At 41.2% G+C, this 24,464-nt stretch overlaps 2 protein-coding genes across 16 annotated transcripts in view; one reads left to right on the top strand and one right to left on the bottom strand.

Moving 5' to 3' along the window:
* Positions 1 to 24,464, top strand: part of mrps17 (mitochondrial ribosomal protein S17) — a 69,736-nt gene that overhangs the window by 25,165 nt on the left and 20,107 nt on the right. The window lies entirely within an intron of this gene.
* elnb (elastin b) lies at positions 4 to 23,366 on the bottom strand. 15 transcript variants are annotated; one of them, XM_065963196.1, is made up of 52 exons: positions 23,213 to 23,366; positions 20,251 to 20,433; positions 19,770 to 19,904; positions 19,313 to 19,447; positions 17,242 to 17,337; positions 16,860 to 16,943; positions 16,167 to 16,778; positions 15,812 to 15,862; positions 15,613 to 15,660; positions 15,436 to 15,498; positions 15,291 to 15,338; positions 15,090 to 15,152; positions 14,944 to 14,988; positions 14,682 to 14,858; positions 14,523 to 14,585; positions 14,322 to 14,357; positions 13,706 to 14,221; positions 13,567 to 13,599; positions 12,775 to 13,458; positions 12,670 to 12,699; positions 12,397 to 12,456; positions 11,989 to 12,120; positions 11,858 to 11,890; positions 11,714 to 11,752; positions 10,540 to 10,575; positions 10,115 to 10,405; positions 9,983 to 10,030; positions 9,591 to 9,644; positions 9,278 to 9,370; positions 9,127 to 9,150; positions 8,477 to 8,491; positions 8,273 to 8,317; positions 7,858 to 8,106; positions 7,538 to 7,657; positions 7,389 to 7,427; positions 7,242 to 7,298; positions 6,876 to 7,136; positions 6,685 to 6,741; positions 6,299 to 6,595; positions 6,173 to 6,214; positions 5,544 to 5,972; positions 4,743 to 5,354; positions 4,560 to 4,586; positions 4,369 to 4,464; positions 4,201 to 4,272; positions 3,934 to 4,044; positions 3,424 to 3,480; positions 3,180 to 3,251; positions 2,973 to 3,020; positions 2,642 to 2,665; positions 2,183 to 2,248; positions 4 to 1,503 (listed from the first exon to the last, which is right to left on the bottom strand). In XM_065963196.1, exons 1-52 carry the CDS (start codon positions 23,286 to 23,288, stop codon positions 1,460 to 1,462), a joined length of 6,828 nt encoding a protein of 2,275 aa, XP_065819268.1. In that variant the 5' UTR covers positions 23,289 to 23,366; the 3' UTR covers positions 4 to 1,459. The 15 variants fall into 15 exon arrangements, with proteins under 15 accessions (XP_065819268.1, XP_065819266.1, XP_065819267.1 ...); XM_065963194.1 differs by having other exon boundaries at positions 4,309 to 4,464; positions 23,213 to 23,365; XM_065963195.1 differs by having other exon boundaries at positions 4,237 to 4,272; positions 4,309 to 4,464; positions 23,213 to 23,364.

Raw genomic sequence — 24,464 nt, 5'->3', positions numbered from 1 at the left:
AAAATCTATCAATCATTTCTTTATTTCAGAAAACATCATCTGAATGTGTACAACAATGCATCATTTTCTTCATGAGCCACGTAAAGAACACAGCTGTTAAAAACACCTGATGAGGTACATGACAGAGGCACACGTGAGCTCAAAGTGAATGAGCAAGCATCAAGGACAAAGCATGTATCTTTCATTATTGTAATACAAAAGTGTAAAAACACACAAAATGACTCAAATATGTAATACTGTATTACTGCACTTAAAATTGTGAAAGAAATTACTCTGAACAGATAGCACTCATCTTTTTCTGCTTTTTGTCATAATTTAAAAGGCTTGCAAAAGTGAACAATTTACCAGCAATGCTAAAATAAGTAAAACAAAACAGTAATCAATGCTTTTCGGATGTCATTAAAATGTTCTTATCATAATAACTCACATTTAGCTAAATTGTGTTTCTCAACAACAAAAAGTCAGGTCTAAGCCACACCATAATAAAAAATACACCATTTTGATGGGAAAAAATGCAAAGTTAACACTTATAAACATTAGTGTTATAACGCTTTAAAACAGTGCCTTTGTGTTCTGAATGAAGTGTTAACATCTGAGAACCTACATCTTTAACTTTCATACTTCTGAAGCCTAAAGTTATAATTCTTTTCAAGGATCAGATCATGACCAATCCAAACACCACACGATGAAAAAAATCCTCCCTTTTGTTCACAATACCACCAAAACAGAAGTTGCCAGTCCTTTGTCTAGATAAGATCAGTTACACAATATAACATTCAAGTGTTAGCACATTGATGCAAGAGCTAAAAACAGTGAATTAATCAAATGTATATCTCCTTCTGCAGACCTCAAATCCAGTCACACTGGATAAAAGTGTGGCATTGGAGACTTTTAAACCTTGTGTCAGCATGCAGACAGGTCTGAAGGAGCTACCCTGAGGGTGTCCTTGTTAGCAATGTTCACCCAGAGGATTCATGGGGATACTTGCACAGGAACATGTGTAACAAAACATGATGTTCAATATATAAAATGAACACCACACTGTATCACAAATTAAAAAGAAAGCGTCATCCTTCATTTAACTGGTTCTCAGCCTGGTTAATCCGGTCCTTGGAAGAGTAACAAGGTGATTGAGGGAGCGAAAAATTATTACAAACGTGTCCCGATCCAATCCTACTGTGAATTGTGATCTCTCTTGGGAGATGATAAAATGGACAACATGCATAACACACCTTACAACAAAACCAATCAGCTGATTTTGAGGAATCACAAAGACCCTTAAAGGTTGAGAACCAATGCTCTTTTTGAAAGAGACCATTATATAATAACAAAACAAAAGTGTAACATCTGGAATGTGTTGAAGCTTTAGCTTCGATCGCAGGTTAAGACATTTACAGTCTGTGAAATTGCAATAGCACCACCGTTGTTTTAATGAGGTCACTTCCTGTGTAGGGGCCTCTCACTTCCTCCTTCGGCCACAGTATTTACCCTGACAGCCGGTGCCTACACACAAGAACAAAGTCAATTACTCTTCAATTTAAAAAAAAAACAAAAACATGAATTATGTAAAAACTACACTGGAAAACACAGAACTAATCCATTTTAAACCACAGCATTTAAAAACAGCTGCTAGTGACATGATCTCAGTTCCAACAGTCAGTTTAATAGTTTCTGTATTTGTGGCTTGATTATGACAAAATCTAAAAGCAAGTCTGCACAGTCCTTTGTAACTATTTAAGACAAGTTTGATCAAGAGTAAAGGTGATAAATTATAAAAAAAAAGCAACTAAAGGTAGTTTTGTTGAAGTGAAGTAAATAATAGCACTCTTCATGGTTAGTTTAAAAGGAAACAATTGCAACAAAGCTCTATCATGTATGCACCTTTGCTTGAAACTAGAAGATTAATGACGGGAGAATTGAATTCCACATGAAATGAAAAGTGTGATGTTTGCTTTTATTCAAGTTGTGTATTTTTGTAAACTTTGTATGATATGTTTTTGCAATGCAGAGCAGACTCATCATTCAACTCATAAAGTATTGCATCACTTTTAAGAACTTGGTATGAGTAGTCTAGTTTATGGTAATGATTTAAACAATAAATGATCTTCAGTTTATTTCAACATTAAATTACATTGATAATTATAGATACAATTTACTTTAAAACAACACATTTTGTGTTCACCTCTTTGGCCTCCAGCTCCCAGAAAGGCTTGCAGGGCTGCGTATTTGGCTGCCTTCTGTGCCTTTGCTAAAGGACATGAATAAACACATTATGCTGCAGATATGACCAGATATACATCACATAACAATTATATCAAGCACTCTAAATTCTAAGGACACACACAACTACTTTTTTGTAAAGAAAAAAAGTCAGAATGATCATCCTTTCTATTTATTTTTTACTTAGTGATTTGATCATTTAAAGATAGATAAAGAATGTACTATTTCACGTGTGATTGAAAACCTCTACATAAATATTAGAAGCTTAATAATCATGGACCAAATATTTGAGAGACCTCATTTGGATCATAATGTCAGTATGTGCCATGTGCATATAGTATGTCTATGTGTGAATGCCATTCATATATGTGTTATGAAACCGACTAATATGTTTATCCCAGAGTACAATGAGTTTTCTTACTTTTTTGTCCAGCCCCGGCATATCCTAGGGAATAATAACAAGAAATAAAGTCATAATAAACAATTGTTAATCTTGAAATTGGTCTAATTTTCTATGTTATTTCTGTGACGAAAGAAGTGAGAATATGTTCTAACAAATATTTACCATTCAAAGCTTGATGCTCAAAACAGAAACACTTCCTGCTTCTTACTTTAAGTGCAGTTATTGTGTGTTTGTCAAATTTTAGGTATGTACAATATTTATCATAGTTTTTATTTTTCGATTTTGAATCTTTTAACTTGTAAGAAAAGAGGGAAGAAAAATGTGATTACTGTATGTGATTCTATCTTACCTGGATAGGTTCCTCCCCCCGTCCCACCATATCCAGGGACAACGCCCCCTGTTGGAACAATTGACACATTACATCACTTAACATTACAATTAGTTAGCTCTCAACAGTTGGCAGGACAGAATTCACCCTATAATATCAAATGTAATAATATAAATACTCTTATTTAGTTATTGTTGTTTACTGTATCAGTGCTCTGTTTAAACTGACCTGGTAAGCCACCTGCTCCTCCTACTCCCTGGCCTGTTCTTGCAGCAACCCCTGTTCCTCCTGCTATATTTCCTGGACAGGTAAGTATAAATGTCAACTTAAGAACTTAAAATCAACAGAGGATAACCATTAGACACAGCTTATACTTATAGCAGAGGTAAGGCTTTACTATTTCAGTTTTGTATTACATATTTCACAGAATCATCTCATAGACACGGTTTTCCTTTAAAAACTAGAAACTTGCCTGCCCCTCCAGAGATACCTCCTGTACCTGCTCCGGGCACCACACCACCTGCACCACCTGATTACCATAGATGGGACTAAAGTTAATAAGCTGTATGAAGTCAGGTAGCATGATGGATATATATGTCAGTTAGGTCATTATCTCAGTAAAGAGTCATTCAACAACTAAGATACAAATGAGTCAACAGGACGCTGGTGGCTGGTTTACATACCAAATTAACCAAAGGGAAAAAGTTTCAAGTTTCTTGATTTTTTCAAATATCCAGTCGGTCATAATATTGGAATATCTTAATGTTTACTTTGATTCTTAATACAAATTAAATGTAAAATCGTTCAATAAAAACAGGTCTTTGCCAATACTTTAGTTATTTGTGATTCTACTTGGTATTCTACAGCTGAGCCATGGTGGCAGCTTTTGCTTGAGAGTATAACTGAATGGCTGGTGAGAATTTGTCTCAGAAAATATCAGAACCTTAATAAAAGATTAATATGGGTCAGTGGAGAAATTTACCTGGTACAAAGCCTGTTCCGCCCAATGATGATCCATAGCCTGACTTAGGAGGCTTCCTGCTTCCTGCTACTTGGCCACCAGGTCCATATCCTCCAGGCCCAGTTCCAGCACCTCCTGGTCCATAGCCTCCAGTTCCAGCACCTCCTGGGCCGTAGCTGCCAGTTCCAGCACCTCCTGGTCCATAGCCTCCGGGCCCAGTTCCAGCACCTCCTGGTCCATAGCCTCCAGTTCCAGCACCTCCTGGGCCGTAGCTGCCAGTTCCAGCACCTCCTGGTCCATAGCCTCCGGGCCCAGTTCCAGCACCTCCTGGTCCATAGCCTCCAGGCCCAGTTCCAGCACCTCCAGGTCCATAGCCTCCGGGCCCAGTTCCAGCACCTCCTGGTCCATAGCCTCCAGTTCCAGCACCTCCTGGGCCATAGCCTCCAGTTCCAGCACCTCCTGGGCCGTAGCTGCCAGTTCCAGCACCTCCTGGGCCATAGCCTCCAGTTCCACCTCTGCCAGGACCAACTCCTGTACCTCCTCCTAATATTCCTAATAGGAAGCAGATCTGAATATGTAAGCATAATATCGTACCACTTAAATGTGTAAAAAGATAATAACCATCCTTGATCTGTTTAAAGTCCCACCTGATCCATATCCAGCTCCTCCATAAACTGAAATAATGGGAGAAGTTCTGAGGTCAACAAAGATTATGCCAACTACTTACTCTAGCTAAGATAATAGATTCAAAAATCAAATAAGCATTTTAATTGGGAGAGGAATATTTGGTTAACACGGTCCCATTTGTTTTACATTTTATCATAACATACCAGATTTAGGTGGTTTCCTTTTTGCTAATCCTTGGCCCACTGGTCCAAAGCCTCCTCCTGTTCCTGTGCCGGCTCCACCTGGTCCAAAGCCTCCTCCTGTTCCTGTGCCGGCTCCACCTGGTCCAAAGCCTGTTCCTGGTCCAAAGCCTCCTCCTGTTCCTGTGCCGGCTCCACCTGGTCCAAAGCCTGTTCCTGGTCCAAAGCCTCCTCCTGTTCCTGTGCCGGCTCCACCTGGTCCAAAGCCTCCTCCTGTTCCTCTGCCGGCTCCACCTGGTCCAAAGCCTGTTCCTGGTCCAAAGCCTCCTCCTGTTCCTGTGCCGGCTCCACCTGGTCCAAAGCCTCCTCCTGTTCCTGTGCCGGCTCCACCTGGTCCAAAGCCTCCTCCTGTTCCTCTGCCGGCCCCACCTGGTCCAAAGCCTCCTCCTGTTCCTGTTCCGGCTCCACCTGGTCCAAAGCCTGTTCCTGTTCCTGTGCCGGCACCACCTGGTCTAATACCTCCTCCTGTTCCTGTGCCGGCTCCAGCTGGTCCAAAGCCTCCTCCTGTTCCTGTGCTGCCCCCACCTAGTCCAACTCCACCGGGCCCAAATCTGCCACTTCCTGTACCTATGCCACCTAGAAAATAGGCAATGGTTATAATTATTTCCTTCATACTGCCATGTCTGTGACATAACTAATTACCTGTACTATTCCCCAAGGGGATAATAAAGTGTATCGTATAAAACATTCAACAGTAGAACCAAAACAGTATCTCTGCTGTTGGAATGAATTGTTGCATATGAAGTGTGTTTTAACATTGTTTACCTGATTTATATGGTTTTCTTTTTCCAAATCCTTGCCCTGCAGGACCGTAGCCTCCTGTTCCAAGTCCTGCACCACCTGGTCCATAGCCTCCTGTTCCTGTGCCAGCACCACCTGGTCCAAAGCCTCCTGTTCCTGTGCCGGCACCACCTGGTCCAAAGCCTCCTGTTCCAAGTCCTGCACCACCTGGTCCATAGCCTCCTGTTCCTGTGCCAGCACCACCTGGTCCAAAGCCTCCTGTTCCTGTACCAGCACCACCTGGTCCAAAGCCTCCTGTTCCTGTGCCAGCACCACCTGGTCCTAACCCACCTCCTCTACCTGTGTCAGCACTACCTGGTCCAAAGCCTCCAGTCCCAGTGATGACACCTCCCGGTCCAATGCCCCCAGGTCCATATCTGCCAAGTCCAGTACTTGTTCCACCAGGTCCAACCCCTGCATCATGAATAATTGAACAGTTTTAAAATGATCCCAACTTGGCTTTTCTCCAGAAAGCATTCTTGTAGTGCATCTTTATGCCTGCCTCATCGCTTTAGCAAGCTAACTTGATGTAAAGGAACTCCTTGTTCTTTGTTGCATTATATAGGATTATATATTATCTCATTTTGAAGAGCTGGAATAAAGGAATACCTCACCTTGCCCATAACCAGCTCCCCCAAGTGACGATGATCCATACCCTGTCAGAAAGTTAACAGCATGAATAAGTATTACGTAATACAATACCTGTTATGGTTTATGTTCTTAAAACATGACCCCTGTACCTGATTTTGGTGGCTTTCTTGTACCCAGTCCTTGCCCTCCAAGACTATAAACACCTGGAATGACACCAGCTCCACCAGGTCCATAGCCGCCTGGTCCTGTGCCAACACCGCCTGGTCCAAAACCTCCTGGCCTTGTTTCGACAGCACCTGGTCCTGTCCCTGCAGTACTGGGTCCATAACCACCTGGCCTTGTTCCACCTGGTCCGTAACTACCAACACCAGAACTGCCAGGCCCAAAGCCACCTGGACCAAAGCCACCAGGACCAATGCCAGTACCACCACCCCTTCCTCCATAACCTGAAAACACATATGGATCCAGTTATTGTCTTCTGGATAAACATTTCTGTTTTTGTTTTACTCTGTATATCTTTCATTTCTTATCTTACTTTTTTGTGGTTTGCCAGTACCAGTACCAAGTCCTGGATTTGTGCCATATCCTGACCCTAGATGGCAGAGCATATCTATAAGTTAACTTGTATTTGAAATCTATATAAGCAATATTAAATGTCATCTGTTCCTTTTACATAAAAATAGACTTAAATATTAGATTGAATTTGATCCATGGAGGTCAACTTACCACCAGGACCCACACCAGTACCATATCCCCCCAGTCCACGACCGACTCCAGCAGGGCCTGTTCCCACAGCTCCACCTAAACTTCCACTTCCAACACCGAGGGTCCCAGCTCCACCAGTGCCTCCATAGCCTCCAGGTCCCACCCCATATCCACCTGGGCCAGCCCCATAACCTCCAGGGCCTACACCATAACCTCCTGGACCAGCTCCATATCCTCCAGGCCCAATCCCAACCCGTCCTCCATCTCCAAGAGTCCCATATACTGACAGAAAGTTCAAAAGAGTTGTTTCATTCAGCTTCTTTCATCGTTGAAGAAAATAAATGTTTTTCATTAAAAGAGGAGAATATCAGTGAAAATGTATCTTACCTTTGCCTGGTTTTCCTGTTCCCTGTCCTACTCCAGCTCCTGTTGGGTAACGTATTCCTGAGAGGAAAATGAAAATGTCTCAATTAAAGGTAAATGTCAGTCATCTGTTGGCTGTAAATTGGGTATGGTTACAGTTAGTTAACATACCTCCACCTGGTAAAATTCCACCTCCAGCAGCGCCATAGCCTGTGTTGAATAACATTGGTCATGTGAACATAAAAGACTGGTGGAAAGGCACATAGATTTATAATAAAAACACAAAGATTTTAGAGACCAAAACTTGGTAGTAGGCTCACTTTTTCCAGGTTTTGTGGCTCCTGTTCCTACTCTACCAGTGCCAGGTACCAAACCAACTCCTCCTCCAACTACCCCAGTACCTTCTCCTGTACCCAGTACAGCACCATCAGGTCCATATACTACATTAGAAAAATTAAGAGATATGATTGAATATTTTTCTTCAATGAATAGATATGTTAAATATTCTATAATATAACTTTGGTTCAAACTGTATATTAATCACAATTATTGGCTGGATTGGAAATTTGCTAACCAACGGCAGATAATGGATCATGGTAGATGTTTAATTGAATGTACACTCAGATGGAAGAGTTGGCACCTTTTGGCGGTTTTGGTGTTCCCCCTACTCCAGCGATTGCACCTCCTTGTCCAACACCAGTTCCAGTAGCAGGACTGTCTCCTCTTCCAGTTCCTGTTACACCACCAGAAACACCTGTCTGTGTACCAGCACCGGAAGGACTCCCTCCTACTCCTCCGAGTCCTGTACCTGTGCCTCCTGTACTACTTCTTTCCCCATCAGGACCCCCATCTCCATCTCCTTCACCAGGTGTATCCCCTCTTGGGACACCTGCAGACAGTAAGGAAACTTTTTAACTGTTTTGGTCTGATTTAGAAGTTTTAGGTCAAACATTTTAATACTTGCCTTCCCACTGTTTTCTTTTCATGCCATTATTAGTATCCCTAAACCTGATTTGTTTATTTTTTAAGATAAAATAGAAATTTAATTTATTCACCTGGGGGTTTTAAAGGTTTGGCTCCAGGCAATATTCCACTTGAACCTTAAAAATCATGCAGGGTAGTTAATTTAAAATAAGAAGAATGTTCTTTGATTTCATCTCCAAGAATCCTGCCAAGAGTGTGTGATAACATGAATAATATTGAGAAGGAATGTTTTAAATAGCTGATTTGCACTGTACGTGTGTAGCTGGAAATCTCACCTTCATCAGTACCACCTGAAGTTTAGGAAGAGAGAAAACAAGTCAGGTCAGTCCAAAGTACCAATAACATTTATTTTTTCATTACTGAAATAATAAGCATTCTTAACTGAGAAGTTTATAGAGGTCAGGAACTGTTTTTAATATGTTTTTAAAGGTTTAACTCCATGAATATATATTGGACACAATTGTTTAAAAAAACTCAGGTAGGTAGATCACAACTGTGAATCTGCCACAGAGTCATATTATGCAGGCTTTATATTTACGTTTGTACTATTCTAAGCTTTATAAATGTAACTATCAGGCCACTCCTAATGAGTCTGATAAATATGAGATCAAAATTGTCAGTCTTTTTTATTTATCCCTTAAAATGTCAACAGTATTTTAGCATTTATAATATCTCCTATGCATTTATTATCATAGTTGTTCTTAGTATTTTGTCCCCTTAGGAACAATAAATACACATTTTATAAATATTACACCAAACTGTATTCAGCCAAGTTGTACACGCATTGTTTGAGATAAGAGAAACCTTAGGGTGTGTAACCATGCAGTGTGAATATATTTTAAGAGCCCCTTTTAATAACCAGTTCAACCTGTTTTCACTGTATTAAATTATTAGTAATAATCATGCAAAGTGAAATAAAACATACCTGGTACAGCCGTCCCATTGAGACCTGTTTTGAAAATAAATAAATAAAAAGAAGAAAACATTCAAATGGAGGACAACACAACAAAGACAAAGAGATTTTAGAGAGCATTCTTCTTCAACTTTTAAATATGTTGCCTAAAGAAGTGAAATACCTGGTTTTTCTCCAATAATGGGGATCCCTGTGCCACTCAGTACATCTCCATCGCCTCCTGCACCCACTGGTCTCCCAGATAAACCAGTACCTCCTATTTTAATAGTTATGAAATAAACGTTTTCCATGTCAAGCCTCTTTAAACAGGATATACAGGGTGATAAAAAGAAACCCAAGTGTGAATGAGAAGTATTTTTTTTCTGTAATCATGACATATCTCTGTATATTCAAAGTTGTTTTGATGCACCAAATTTGCACATGCCTTTAAGGTTAGTAAAGACGGATTCCTAAGAATACAGCCAACTCAAACGCACCTTCTCCTGCAGAACTTCCAGACCCCTCTATCACACTGCCCGCAGCACCGTCACCTGGAATAAGGGCAAAATATTAAAGGTCAGAGATTTGTGAATAGTAGAATTTTTAAAAGGAAGAAATTCTTTATTTTATAAATGATTAGCTAAGATGGTCATATTTGATGCCGCAAAAGTTCTAGATACATAGGAGGTAAAATGATCTTTTATATATATATATATATATATATATATATATATATATATATATATATATATATATATATATGTATTGTTATATTACAATACAGTATATATATATTACATATATATGTATTGTATATGTATTGTTGGATAGCACTAATGTGTAATGTGTTAGTTTCACCTACTGCTTTGTGCTATCACTGTACAGATACCTTCGGATGCCGGAGCTTGTGTTCCTCCTGTGGTCGCGAGTCCTCCTCCTGAACCAGCAGAGAGATTATCTCCCACAGATAATTTAATAAATTATTTCCTTTGCATCAATAATCCTTAAACAAGAAACTTACCTGTGGGTATCGCTGTTGTCCCTGCACTGCCACTACTGGTACCGTTCAATGAAACACCAGTGCTGGGCCCTGTTCCTGCTGTTCCTGTTCCTGTTCCTGCAGCACCAGTCCCTGCTCCCGCTGTTCCGATCCCGACTCCTGCTCCTGTTGTGCCAGTCCCTGCTCCTGTTGTGCCAGTCCCTGCTCCTGTTGTGCCAGTCCCTGCTCCTGTCCCTGATATGACAGGCTCTCTTCCTACTCCTGTAGTGATGGTCCCTGTTCCTGCCCCGGGTACAACTCCACCAGGTTGTCCTACAGATTATGAAAGAAAATGTGGTAAATTCAAAAAGTGTACTAACTCAAGGTCTTATTTTTCAGTTAAAAAAGATAAATCATGTACACACTTTGTTTTACTTGACACAGAGTCTTGTCAAAAAACTTCTTACCATACTTAGCAGCTTTTGATCCAGCTGTACCATACCCTAAGGATTACAACAAATAAAAATATTACGTATATTCTGACTGTAATTATCAGATAAACAGCATTTACATACTGCACATGTGAGATCAGTCATTATAGCTGACCAAAAGAATTACCTTTTCCTAACAGGGATTACTGTTATCTAGTCCAGTGGTTTGCAAAATGTCTTTCAAAAAACTAATGCAATTTTTGCCACATGTCGATGTGTCCTGTTGCTGCTTCAGTGATGATTGAATGTGTAAGAATTGTTAGTTAAAACTGATGGTCACTTGACATAGCACCATCTGCCATCAGCGTGTCAATGTGGTGTGAAAGGGTAGGTGTGACTTGTGCTGTAAAAAGCGCTTTGAGTTGTCAGAAGACTAGAAAAGTGCTTTACAAGCCATTAGCCATCTAACCCGTGATCTGGTGTTACTTTCTAGCATATATCCAAACTTTGAAAGAACAACCCAGACTTCACATGCACATTAAACTAACTAACAAACGCATGGAAACACCTTGCTACTGTTGATTTTCAAACTAATAGCATATTTTATATCCTACACCGTCGTTATCATCAAGTAGGATGGGTATGACCCAAGTTATACCTTACTGATCTGCATTTTAGAATTGCAGGTCATGGAGGGAGTTGTACTAAAAGGCAAGACATTGAGGACACTCCACCATCTACTCGTATTTCAAGCTCCCCATAAAAGTCTCAAACTACTGGTATTATAAAATGACAGAACAGTGTGGTTAGTACAATATTTTTTTTATAAATGACTACCCAACTCAGCTTGCCTTTTGCATTTCTGCTCCCATATTTGTTCTTTTATTGTTTCAGTTACAGGCCAGGTGTGGTGAAAGGCACTTGTTGCTGCAATTCTTAATAACCACCAATAGAGGTCAATAAAGGAATAGCTCATACATGACCCTAACACACCTGTGATTAAGGCTTTTACATGTTTGCAGGTCTAAACATTGAAAATCTAGATGCTACTATGCAAATACTGAAACTAACTTAAACTTCCATTGCCAGGTCTAAAGCCCCCTTTCATCAAGAGGCTTAGAAGTGTGGATCATTAAAAAGACATAGATGCAAAATCCTCTGTGTTGCGTTGTGTTGAGTTTATGAGATTTAATATCATCATAAAACTTACCACCTCGTCCTACTCCACCTCCAAGCACCCCACCAGAACCTGCCCCCCCCCAGGATCATATGAAAATAAATTAGTTTTCCTAGATTTTTCCTCCAACATCCTTTATCATGTTTTTCTTTTTTAAATTAAAGGACATTCTCATACCATATTTTGCAGCTTTTGATCCTGACCCATATCCTGTAAATTGAATAATTAATTCAGTTCAGGAATTTCTGCAAGCTAGGATTTAAATTAAGTTTTCATTTATCAAATATAATCAACATTTAAATCCACACCTGAAACTGTTCCAGACCCGGGTCCTGCTCCATAACCTCCACCTGGTCCATAACCAACTCCAGGTCCATATCCACCAGGTCCATATCCTGTTCTCCCAGTCCCAAATGGTCCTCCAGTTCCACTGGGTAGCCCTAGTTAAGAGTCAATTGTTGTGAGATATAGCTTTGAGAATATTTACTCATAAAGTAGTTGTAATTTTATTAGAATAAAAATAATTCTGCAAAACACATTTCTGCACGACAACGCAAGATATTATTTTAGTTTCTGTATTTTTTAGTAAAACTACTACAATTGCACTATGCTGATCTTAACATTCCACTTAATCAAAGGAATCAAAGAATTCCATTTAGTTTCAGAGGTGCTTTTTCTTTTGTCAAGTATTGATAATCAGAAGTCACCTAACCCACCTCCAATTCCAACACCCTGTCCACCTGCACCCAGGGTACCTCCACCACCTCCAGGCAGACCTGCAGACAGCAGAATTATGATCAGAAAATAGTACAAAACATGAAATAGTAGCACTAGCTTGAAAATCAACAGGAAAGAAATGTAATAATGAAAAAGAGCACAGGTTATTAGTTAAATTAAACTTGGAAACATTTTACGAAAATGTTTATGTTACAGTTAATATCACAGATAATTGTGCATTTAGTAAATTGTTTTTGTGAGTTCTTTCTTACCATATTTGCGAGCTTTTGCACCAGCATAACCTGTAAAGTTTAAACACAACATTTTTGACTTCTTCTTATATAAATTTGATCTTCCATCCTTAGCTTATATCCTACCTCCTGGTCCAAAGTCAGTTCCTCCTGGTCCAAAGCCTGTACCAGCGCCACCTGGTCCAACTCCTCCTGGTCCATAGCCTGTACCGGCACCACCTGTTCCAACCCCTCCTGGTCCATAGCCTGTACCGGCTCCTCCTGGTCCATAGCCTGTACCGGCACCACCTGTTCCAACCCCTCCTGGTCCATAGCCTGTACCGGCTCCTCCTGGTCCATAGCCTGTACCGGCACCACCTGTTCCAACCCCTCCTGGTCCATAGCCTGTACCGGCTCCTCCTGGTCCATAGCCTGTACCGGCACCTCCTGGTCCATAGCCTGTACCGGCACCTCCAGGTCCAAAGCCTGTACCGGCACCTCCTGGTCCAACTCTTCCTGGTCCATAGCCTGTACCGGCACCTCCTGGTCCATCTCTTCCTGGTCCATAGCCTGTACCGGCTCCTCCTGGTCCAAAGCCTGTACCGGCACCTCCTGGTCCAACTCTTCCTGGTCCATAGCCTGTACCAGCTCCTCCTGGTCCATAGCCTGTACCGGCACCTCCTGGTCCAGCTCCTCCTGGTCCATAGCCTGTACCGGCACCACCAGGTCCAACTCCTCCTGGTCCAAAGCCTGTACCAGCAGCACCTGTTCCAACTCCTCCTGGTCCAAAGCCTGTACCAGCACCACCTCCGAGGGCTCCACTTAGCATACCTTTTGTGGAAAAAGCAGTATTTTTTTCTGATAATCTTTGTTCAGTGGAATTCAATTAAATTCACAGCTATACAGATTCATTTTTACCAATTTCCTAACAATGCTTACCATATTTACGAGCTTTAGCACTGGCATCATACCCTGAAATAAAAAATATAATTTGATTATCAAGCATCCAATTGTTTTAGACTGAATTTCAAACTATTAATGTTATAATAAAAAAAAATAAAAAAAATTCCAAACAAACCTCCAGGTCCTGTTCCTGTTCCTACTAATCCAGTTCCAGTTCCTCCCAATCCAGTTCCGGTTCCACCTGGCCCAAAACCAGTTCTACCTGGCCCAAAACCTCCAGAGCCAGATCCGGCACCACCAGGACCATAACCAAGACCGCCCGACCCTGTGCCTGCACCACCTGGATTTAAACTACCTCCAGAGCCTACTCCTCCTGGTCCTCTGCCTCCAAGTCCTCCAGTTGACACAGTGCCTGCCCCAATTGGACCAGTACCATAGCCACCACCCAAACCACCTGTTCCAACTCCACCTGGTCCATAGCCTGTACCAGCACCACCTGGTCCGACTCCACTTGGCCCATAGCCTGTACCAGCACCACCAGGCCCAACTCCACCTGGTCCATAGCCTGTACCAGCACCACCTGGTCCAACTCCTCCTGGTCCATAGCCTGTACCAGCACCACCTGGTCCAACTCCTCCTGGTCCATAGCCTGTACCAGCACCACCTGGTCCAACTCCTCCTGGTCCATAGCCTGTACCAGACAGAATAAAAGAGGATGTTGATTCATTTCATTTTATTAGTATTTTGTAAAAGAAAAGAAAATAATTTGTAATTAAAAAAGTATTTCTTACCATATTTGCGTGCTTTGGCTGAGCCAGGACCATAACCTATGGCACAAAACATGTCTAAGTGAACAGGTATTTAACACGATATAACCTGTGCAAATTGATCCAAAAATCATATAATACATAATATGATATTCATCGTTGAAACAGTTGTAGAAATGGTAATTTATATTTTATGATTGATTATTCAATAAATGGTAAATTTACCTGTTCCAGCTCCACCTCCTGTTCCAACACCACCTCCGAATCCAGGTACAGATCCAGGTCCACCTCCTGTTCCGACACCACCTCCGAATCCAGGTACAGATCCAGGTCCACCTCCTGTTCCACCTCCTGTTCCAACACCACCTCCGAATCCAGGTCCACCTCCTGTTCCAACACCACCTCCGAATCCAGGTCCACCTCCTGTTCCAACACCACCCCCAAATCCAGGTCCACCTCCTGTTCCAACACCACCCCCAAATCCAGTTCCACCTCCAGGGAGTCTTTCAGTCCCAACCCCCAAAGTGCCTCCTTGACCTAGTGCACCTCTTCCAGCTCCCCCTGGTCAAGCAAAAAAGTAGATCATTTCCTTAATGCATATTCAAAATACCAGTTACAAACCTGAACTAATACTTCTTTACTGTACCATATTTAGCTGCAGCTTTAGCTGGATTCTTTGATTTTCCTGCCCCTGTATTTAAGAGAAAAGATTTTAGTTTTCCTTCACATATATGAATTTCATGTTATTCTACATGCTGCTGCAGTGATAACTGCAATACTTATTATGTGTACCTGATTTTGGGGATATGAGAGGGTAACCACGAAAGACCCCTGGCAACTGCTGTCCACGGCCACCTAAGGTAAAAAATACACCACAGAGATGCTCATCCTGTGAAAAACTGAATGGAAGGCTTGATCATTTTTATAACTGTCAATAAGGCTTTTTATTTTTGAAGATCAAGTGATTTATAAAAAAGTCATTATGACACTTACTTCCTGCTCCCCCAGGTCCAGCACTCCCCTGGCCAAGTACTCCAGCCCCTGAGAATAATGAGGAAACGTTTATTATTTTTAGACATAAAAGCCATGCCAAAATGTGTTATTCCAAGATTTATTATCATGGAGTGTGTTTACATACCACTCTGAGGTCCAAGTCCATTTCCAGTAGCGACTCCAGGGAGAACACCACGGCCACCAAAACCTAGCCAGGGAAGATGAAAAGCAACCATTGCTTCTGTTTACACACTGAATCCCTCACAGAATATATTAGTTTTTCTTTTTATCTTTGTTTAATGTTTCATGTTTTGAATCCTACCTTGTCCTGGTACAAATCCACCTTGATAGAGTCCCGGCACCCCAACCCCTGTATAACAGCAATTCCAAGTTTAGAACATATTCTCAAAAATATTCAGTTCTTGTTGTTGGTCATGAACTCTAAAATTAACTATTGTTTACATCCTTTGTTCACAAAGATGATGTTTTCTTATTAAGTTTTCTTATTACTCTTTTCTTACCTGGTACTTGTTTTGATGCTTTTCCACCACTCTTTCCTCCAGGTCCCCCCCCTGTTGTTCCAGAAGAAATAAACAATCTCTCGAGATAATTTACCAAATAGCACACTTCTGTTACACAGCACAAGTAAATCCTACAGTGGTCACTTTGAATGCTTTAAATACTAAAACCAGCTTTTATTGAGTTGTACAATATTTATTTTTTTATCATTACAAATGTTTAAATACAAGCTTACAATAGTAAAGTACAGTTAAGCTTTAGTGCATTAGTTTGAAACTCAAAACGTTGTATAAATTATATACTAATTCATAAATACTGTTGAACACGGCATTGACTGACGTAAATTATTTTATTTACCTCCTCCTGGCACAGCAGCACCTCCAGGCCCTACTCCTGCTCCACCAGGCCCTACTCCTGCTCCACCAGGCCCTAATCCAGCACCACTGGGGCCTAGTCCAGCACCGCCAGGGCCTACTCCAGCACCACCGGGCCCAAATCCAGCACCACCAGGCCCTAGTCCAGCACCACCAGGGCCAAATCCAGCACCACCAGGCCCTACTCCTGCACCACCGGGCCCAAATCCTGCTCCACCAGGCCCTACTCCAGCACCACCGGGCCCAAACCCTGCTCCACCAGGCCCTACTCCAGCACCACCGGGCCCAAACCCTGCTCCACCAGGCCCTACTCCAGCACCACCGGGCCCAAATCCTGCTCCACCAGGCCCTACACCAGCACCACCGGGCCCAAACCCTGCTCCACCAGGCCCTACTCCAGCACCACCGGGCCCAAATCCTGCTCCACCAGGCCCTAATCCAGCACCACCGGGGCCTACTCCTGCACCACCAGGGCCTAGTCCAGCACCACCGGGCCCAAATCCAGCACCACCGGGCCCTAGTCCAGCACCACCAGGGCCAAATCCAGCACCAGCAGGCCCATAACCTGTTCCTCCAAGTGAAGTTCTAGCCCCGCCTAATGTAAACAAACAAACAACAAAACAGTCACATATTTGAGAAGCAATCTGTGTAATGGTCACAAGATAACAACAAATACCTGTTTTAGGAGGTTTAGGACCAGTTCCACCAAATCCTGGGTATTGACCAGCTCCACCTGGTCCATAACCACCTCCATATCCACCTGTGTTAGGGCAGTGGTTTGTTTAACACACAAATATCCTTTAAGGTAATAGATATATACAAATGCAATTTATCAAGAGAATCATTGTTCGGTGTTTCATAGGAGCAGCTCTGAGGCAGCTTGATATGTTTATTTGGCTTGCACTCATGTTATCATGATACCTAAAGTGGTGGCGTGATGTATGCTAATATTGCTTTAGAGCACTTAAAATACTGTTTTATACACTTGTCAGACTACCTGTTGCATATCAGAAGTAAAAAAGTAAATAAACAGGTAAAGCCAAATAAAAACCACTGACCTCCAGCTCCGTAGCCTGTTCCAGCTCCGAACCCTCCCTGACCTCTGCCTGTGCCAAGACCTCCTGCTCCTCCCCCCGCAACCCCTGTCCCAAGGCCTAATGATCAGATAAAAAAGAAACAGCACTGAGTTCTACCTATACTTTATTTAATGGCTGTATTACTTTACATCATAGATTAATGAATTCAATGTGTCCCTCCTTGTCTCCACCCTTTTTTGTAATATTATAAATGCATAATGGCTGCCCCAGAAGAAACCTCACAAGGGTAAGCCTATTCTCCGGAAAGGTTTGAACTTTTTCTTTTAAGTGTTTGTTTTTGATTTTGTAACAATATCTCTCACAGGGGTCTGGCTGTAGATTGGCAGTGGGGATACATGCCCTGGAATGGCGTTTTCACTTTGAACCTTGCCCCCGAGGGGATTTTGCGCAAATATTTTTCATCTGTTAAAAATAAATTGCTTAAGTTCAACTACATGAGTGTGCTCTGTTGTTTTCTTACAATTGGTGGACTCCACCAATGTTTGGCCTTGACCTATGGGTTGTGCCAACTCACTCTCCTCGTGACTTATTTGGTATATTGTTGTCACCAGGTTACAGGTTCACTCAAATGAAATAAAACAAATATTTACGTATGTAAACACGGCTTTATGAATGAAAGTGAACCTGTAACCCTCCCCTGTCACTCGATGGTGAAAGTTGGTATTGTCCTTTACTTCCCAGTCGATAGAAAGAGGAAGAGTGTGTGGGTGCGCGTCATACATATAATGTGCAGCGGGTGACGTTCCACCCACAGGTGTGATTAATTTGGTTTAATGCTCCTGATCTGAGGTAGGTAGTCACCAGGTTACTGGTTCACTTTCATTCATAAAACCGTGTTTACATATGCAAACATTCGTTCTCCTTTAAATTAAAGCAGCTGCCACATCATGCTATGAATAAATGTCTCCCTTTGCCTTTAAAAAGAGAGGAGGTAAACATAAATGAATAAATAAATATTTTAACAAGGCAAGTATTACCTCTGACTTATTTATTTTCAGATTTCAGTTGATTGATGTAGTTGTTTCTTTATATTCCTGTGCTGCTGTGGTCTTACTAGTGGCTTCATGCCATTTGTTCATGTAGTAGTTTGCTAAACATATCTTAAGCAAGCTTGAGTCTTATTCTTCAGGGTGGAGCAGGGCAAAACAAACACACTTTTGGGGCATTATTGTGAAGCATACATGGAAAAAAACATGTCCAGTTAAGATGGCCAGACTTTAAGTCAACTGGAAAATGTGACATATGTGCTTACAGTTTGGATGTTATCACAGACATTCCTCATCTTGCATAAGCAACTTACAAGTTTGAAGGTTGAAAAAGCAGTCTTTCTGAGTGACGTGATGACTTCCGTCCTTTATCAGGGACCTGCCATGCTTAATGCATTAGTCTTTATCACTGCTCAGTGTGTGTGTGTGTGCATGAGGGTGGGTGGCCCAAAAACAATAGCTTATAACCTTGAGGTAATGAGGAAATGAAATAATGGTACATGTATGCAAGTCTCCTACTCCATTGAATCGACCAGGGGAAAAATATTTACAGTACAGTCGCTGACCACTGACCCATGATCCAGAGACGGAAACTTCCCCTTATTGTGAAGGACATAAACATACCAGGTAATCTGTTTTTTTTTAAGCTATGAGCTTAGTAGAATTTCCGATAGATTTCAATACTACAGTGGATTGTTCAAAAATGGCTTTGTACAATACTATTCCCCCAGCACAATTGATAAAGTAACACAAGCTAATTGTGATTATCTATCTTTCATGATTGTTTTGACTGGCTACACACTTTACTTTTGGTGTCTAAACAGTACTTTCACATTTGTATTTAGCCCACTGAAGCTGGAGAATGTAATTAAAAACTATCCTATGGTTATGCAGTACATGAAAGAGGATGGTTGTGTGCTTAAAGAGGATGAAGTGTTTTTATCTTTTTAACCGTTGATTGTCTTTTACATCAGCTTTTTACAACCTGGCCAAATGTTTTGGTTCAATCCTGAAATGTATACTTATGTATACTGTACCAAAACTACCTGAACCAACTCCTCCAGGTCCAGTTCCATAGCCTCCAGTACTGACACCACCTGGTCCAAAACCACCTGGTACCTGTCCTCCACCTCCAGTTCCTGGTCCTACTCCAAACCCTCCACGACTGCCGTAGCCACCTCCTGCAGGTATTTACAGAAACCAAAAAACATATACGTTTTTTAGGGATTTGAGGTGTGTACATTCTGTAGGGTTTTTCTTTCGCATAAAATGATGTAAAAAAAACAAAAAACTTTGAGTAATTTTGAGCTTTTGCCTTCAGGCTGTTGTTTCGGGCACCAATGCAGATGAAGGAAATGACTGGTCTTGTTTATCCCAAGTGCAATTCTCTTGCTTAAATTAGCACTCATGCTGAGTTTCTTACACTACCTTTGCACATTTGCAAATCTTGCAATCTTGCTCGATTGGAATAAATAGATCATGACATCTGACAATTTGTCGTACCAGCTCCTCCAGGAACGACGCCTCCTCCACCACCAGCCTGGCCAAAAGAGCTTGGATGGAAACCTCCTGGTCCGACTCCTCCAGGTCCAACTCCTCCCGGTCCTATTCCCCCTGGCCCTAGCCCACCATACCCCCCTGAGAAATACAGTCATTGCGATATAAACTGAAATAATGAAAGCAAGTAAAGATCTGTAATTCATTATATCCACTTTTAAGAATGTATTTGTTTCATTTGGTACACAAGGCATTATTTCTAAAAGATGTGAGAAACTAAACCTTCGTTTTTAAAACACCAAATATGGCAATTCACTGAGATGACACAATGTGAAATGCTTTTTTCTCATTTTCCATGAACACAGCAGCATCAGAAATTGAATTCCCAACCTAAACATGTCAGTCATCATTTTATATCAATAACATCAAGCTGAAGTCATGGCTGATGCTGAATTTAACAGTAAACCCAAATGGCTTTCACCCTCACCAGCTCCTTGTCCAAACCCTCCTAGACCAGCACTTGCCCCTCCTGCTCCGGGTCCTGTTCCTCCACCAGGCTGAAATCCTGTCCCAGCTCCTCCAGGACCAAATCCAGTCCCACCTTGTCCTAATCCAGTCCCTGGACCTGTACCAGCTCCTGTGCCGGCTCCACTTGCAGGTATATATATACCTGATACAAAGCAACAATTTGGAGTCATATTATCAGGAAACTATGCAAAGTCATTTTACAAATGTCATTTTAATATTGTGCCAAGATATAACGACTTTTTCTTCTCAAAAATGGATTACGATAAAAACGACACAAATCCTTTTTTTATAATAGTTGAAAGGGAATCAGCTTCATAAACAACATGTAACATATTTTCATTGTTCCTGGATCCTAACAGATGACAGGATTTGGGGTATTTATGAGTTATTATTGTGAGCGAGTTAGGTAATTATCTCCTCCTTGCCCGCACTTCAGAACACACATTTAGGTTGTAGGATCCTACAAATGTGCAACTACATCATAACATGTACAAATACAATCAGATTCCACACATGTAAAAAAAAAATGGTGTGTGAGAGTGTAGCAACGATTGGCAATCCTCTGCTCTGTGTGAGTCTGAGTTACTCTGCAGCTGATTACAAACACCTCTTCATCCAAAACACATGCTTCTTTGGTACTCATTCTCATCTTTTCTGTACCTTTATTCTGTTTCACAAATCACAATAGCCAAAAATAGAAACACAGAGAGCAAAGAACTATAAAAGGAAAAGGTTTTAAGGAACCCATAGTCCAGATGTGAAAAGAAGAGGCCTGTAGGGATTCCTAAAGAATGTGAGTAACTGATCTCACAGCAATGCCATGTACAACACATGAAGAACAAGCTGTAAATAACTGAACAGTTCAGTCATTCAGCCCTGCCCGCTGGATTCTGCAGCAAAGAACCCCCTCCCCAAACTTTTGTTGTTTCAGGAGGAAGCTTAATTGTGATTTATTGGACAGGTAAAAGTATAACCTAAATCTATTTGAGATCTTTCAACCAAGAACATGTAAAACATAATTTTTCCTTTGACATGCAGGGATTGCCCAGGGTTCACAATTCTGAAAACATTTATTCTACAGCAATGATATCTAATTAATGAAAAGGTAATGTTAGTCTCTTTTTATTAATCTGTTTACGACACCCTAATGTAACTTTTTTTGTTCTTTTTGAATTGTTGCATTGTCAGTGTGCTTGTCAGTCGCCCTCTGGATTGTTACATTAGAGAACTTGACTGATTTAAGTGACTCTTCATTCAGCACTAGCAGCAGTTAAAACTTTCATATGTTCAATGAAATATGTCAACATCTTCGAGATCGACTGGCTCAAGCCTGTATACAGACATTCATGGTTTCTATGAGAGAAAATGTACTGACAGTAGTTGACTGAATGAATATTCAGTTTTGTGCAGCCTTTCATAGTTTTAATGGGCTGTTGGGATTTCACATTGTTTCATCCTAAACCAACAGGACAATCTAAGCTCATTTCATGATGTGCTTTTTCTATCAAAAGTATTTTTTGTTCACATACCTTCAAGATTCACTGACTGAAGTTCAAATTATCACCCAATTCTCAAACAAACTATAACAAAGAAACCAAACAACCAATGACATGTCTCCTTCCTCTCTTCTGACCGTTCAGTGGTTCAAGCTGACTTTGTATGTAGTAAAGTTACACCGTAGCCTGGGGCTGCTCCAATTCCCTCTCCCCCTTTCCAACCCAATGTTTAACTCTCACAATACAAGATGATGAAAGGAATCAGCGTCACCTAACTCAAGACTTTAACAGACACAACATGGTGGGACTTGGTTTGTAACATTTGTTAACTCTTAATAAATTTACTATTTTGATAACACATTATTCAAATCTTTAGTTATTGCAATACTTGAATGTGTCTGAAGATGAAAACAGGATTAACATGTGAATTCACCCAGCTGTTATGTGGTTTGTGTCAGGATTGTCTTTCTTACTTAACGTGTTAAGCATGTTCATTTATGGGGGCCTTTTTGTCTTATAGGACAGCTGAAGAGAGACGGGACATGCCGGGAGGAGAGAGTAGGGATGACATGCAGCAAAAGGCTGATGTCGAATTTCAAACCCACAGATGTGATGAGGACTACAGCCTCTAATGTACATGGGGTGCTCAACATAACCGCTACGCCATCCGGCACACCTTAAATGTATTTTTAAAATAATATATTTATTTTATCAAGACAACACCTGTGAGTTAAACTCAGTGTATCATTCTATACAACAGTTTTAAAGTGTGTGAAAAACTTCCACCAACAAATATTTTAAAAAATAATATCAAAAAAGAAGAAATGTGTTTCGGTAATTGCTTAGAAATAGAAAGGCTCCATATTTGCAGTACTCTTACACTTCTTAAGGCCAATTTAAGTTCAGTCGATCTTTTCTCTCGGTCAGATTACCAATGTGACGACAACACTGCGAATGATTTCAACACCTGTTTCCGGATTACAAATCCATTCATACATGCTCACTCTGTACCTCATAACTTCATCAGACTGTTGAAGACTGCAAGAATGATTATGATGCTATCACAAATTGCAACTTATGATATTGAAAAATGGTTGTCACATTTCTTTTAACCACAATGAGATAACTTGGAAGGTTAGAGATATTTTCAATTTTCTTGCAGCATGCATTATTTAAGAATTCTGCAGGAGGTAATTTTTATCATCGTAAATCTCCATTTAAAAAAGTCTAGTGCAATCCTAGACCACCTTATTACCGGTATACAGCTCACGAAATCTCTTAACAAATCTGAAAGAAAATGCAAAAAACTTCCACTAAAGACCAGATAACTCTCCTGCCAGCACTGCTAAATAAATGTAATGTGTCACCTCATCCACAGGTGATGCACAGCTGAGCTCTGCACACATGCACTAAAAGGGCACCCACCTCCTTGCAGCGAGGGTTTCCACAGAGCCAGGAGAAGGACTCCATGTAGGTAAGTGACCACCGTCCCTCTCGCCATCTCTCTCCAAAATGTCCCTCTCCTCTCCCAAGCTCCAGGTTTTATCCTCAGCAAGCCTATCAGGGCTCAACAAGGCCTAAAGAGAGAAGGAGGGAAAATGAGTGAGAGCATAAAAAAAAAGGATGTAAGACATGACACGATCTAATTGGCTAATAGATGTATGAAGAAAGAGAGACAAGGAGGGGGAGTGGGAGAGAAAATACACTGGATCACCTCATTAAACCAAAGGGGTTGTTCTAACCCCCCAATGACTGTTTGAGCTGCATGTATATGGTTCTCTGCTGCCAAAAAAAAGAATGAAGGGTGGGTGGGAGGTGTGAGAGAGTAAAGAGAGGTAGAACATGTATGAGAGGCAGGGGACTCTGTGAATTGGACAAACTTAGGATCCTTGCTTTTCATTCTCTCTAATCTCCAAGTATCTCCTATCCAACAATTTTCGGATTTAAAAAAAATGATAAAGCATCTCCATTTACTCACAAGTTATCCTTATAACCTTTTAAAAGCTTTTGCTTTTAATGTTATCTAAATAGCTGATTCAAATGTTTTAAACAAGAGCAGCCAACTTCTCATTTTGACAGCACAAGTACTCTGAGAGTGACACGTGCATTATGAATGAGTGACAGATGTCTGTGTATGTGTGTAAGTGCTGTAGATGTGTGTGTATGTAGGTGTATGCGTGTGTGTGTATGTAGGTGTGTGTGTGTGTGTGTGTGTGTGTGTGTGTGTGGGGGGATGCTAGAGAAGAAAAAAAAAGAAGTCACTCTAATACACGAATCCTTGTGTTTTCGTTTGCTCACAAATTCTTCCCTCGAAAGTCTATGCTGCCATGGAAACACACCAGTCAGCATACCTGGAAACAATCAGTGTTTTCATTACAACCATTGGTATCGCTGCTGGGTTTTCTCCATGTTTGGGCCGGCTGGTCCTGTCCCAGTTCTTGAGGGTCGATGTCTGAACCTGGCACAATACAGAAACATTTTCTTTGTCTGGAGGTAATGGGCCCAGGAACAGATGAAGTAAATGAGCTCATGGCACCAAGACACAGAGACTGATGTTTGGGGAAACACTTGAACACTTGGGGAGCACTTGTCTTATTATTTAGAAGAAGGACATGAGTATCTCAGTTTACATCCTGTTCACCTTTGGCACTAGGACTCCATGACCACCTGTGGAAGA

The sequence above is a fragment of the Labrus bergylta genome, chromosome 14, assembly GCF_963930695.1.
Source record: "Labrus bergylta chromosome 14, fLabBer1.1, whole genome shotgun sequence".
Classification (NCBI taxonomy): Eukaryota; Metazoa; Chordata; class Actinopteri; order Labriformes; family Labridae; genus Labrus; species Labrus bergylta.
The sequence above is the reverse complement of the archived record's forward strand: the minus strand, read 5'-3'. Positions and strand labels throughout refer to the sequence as shown.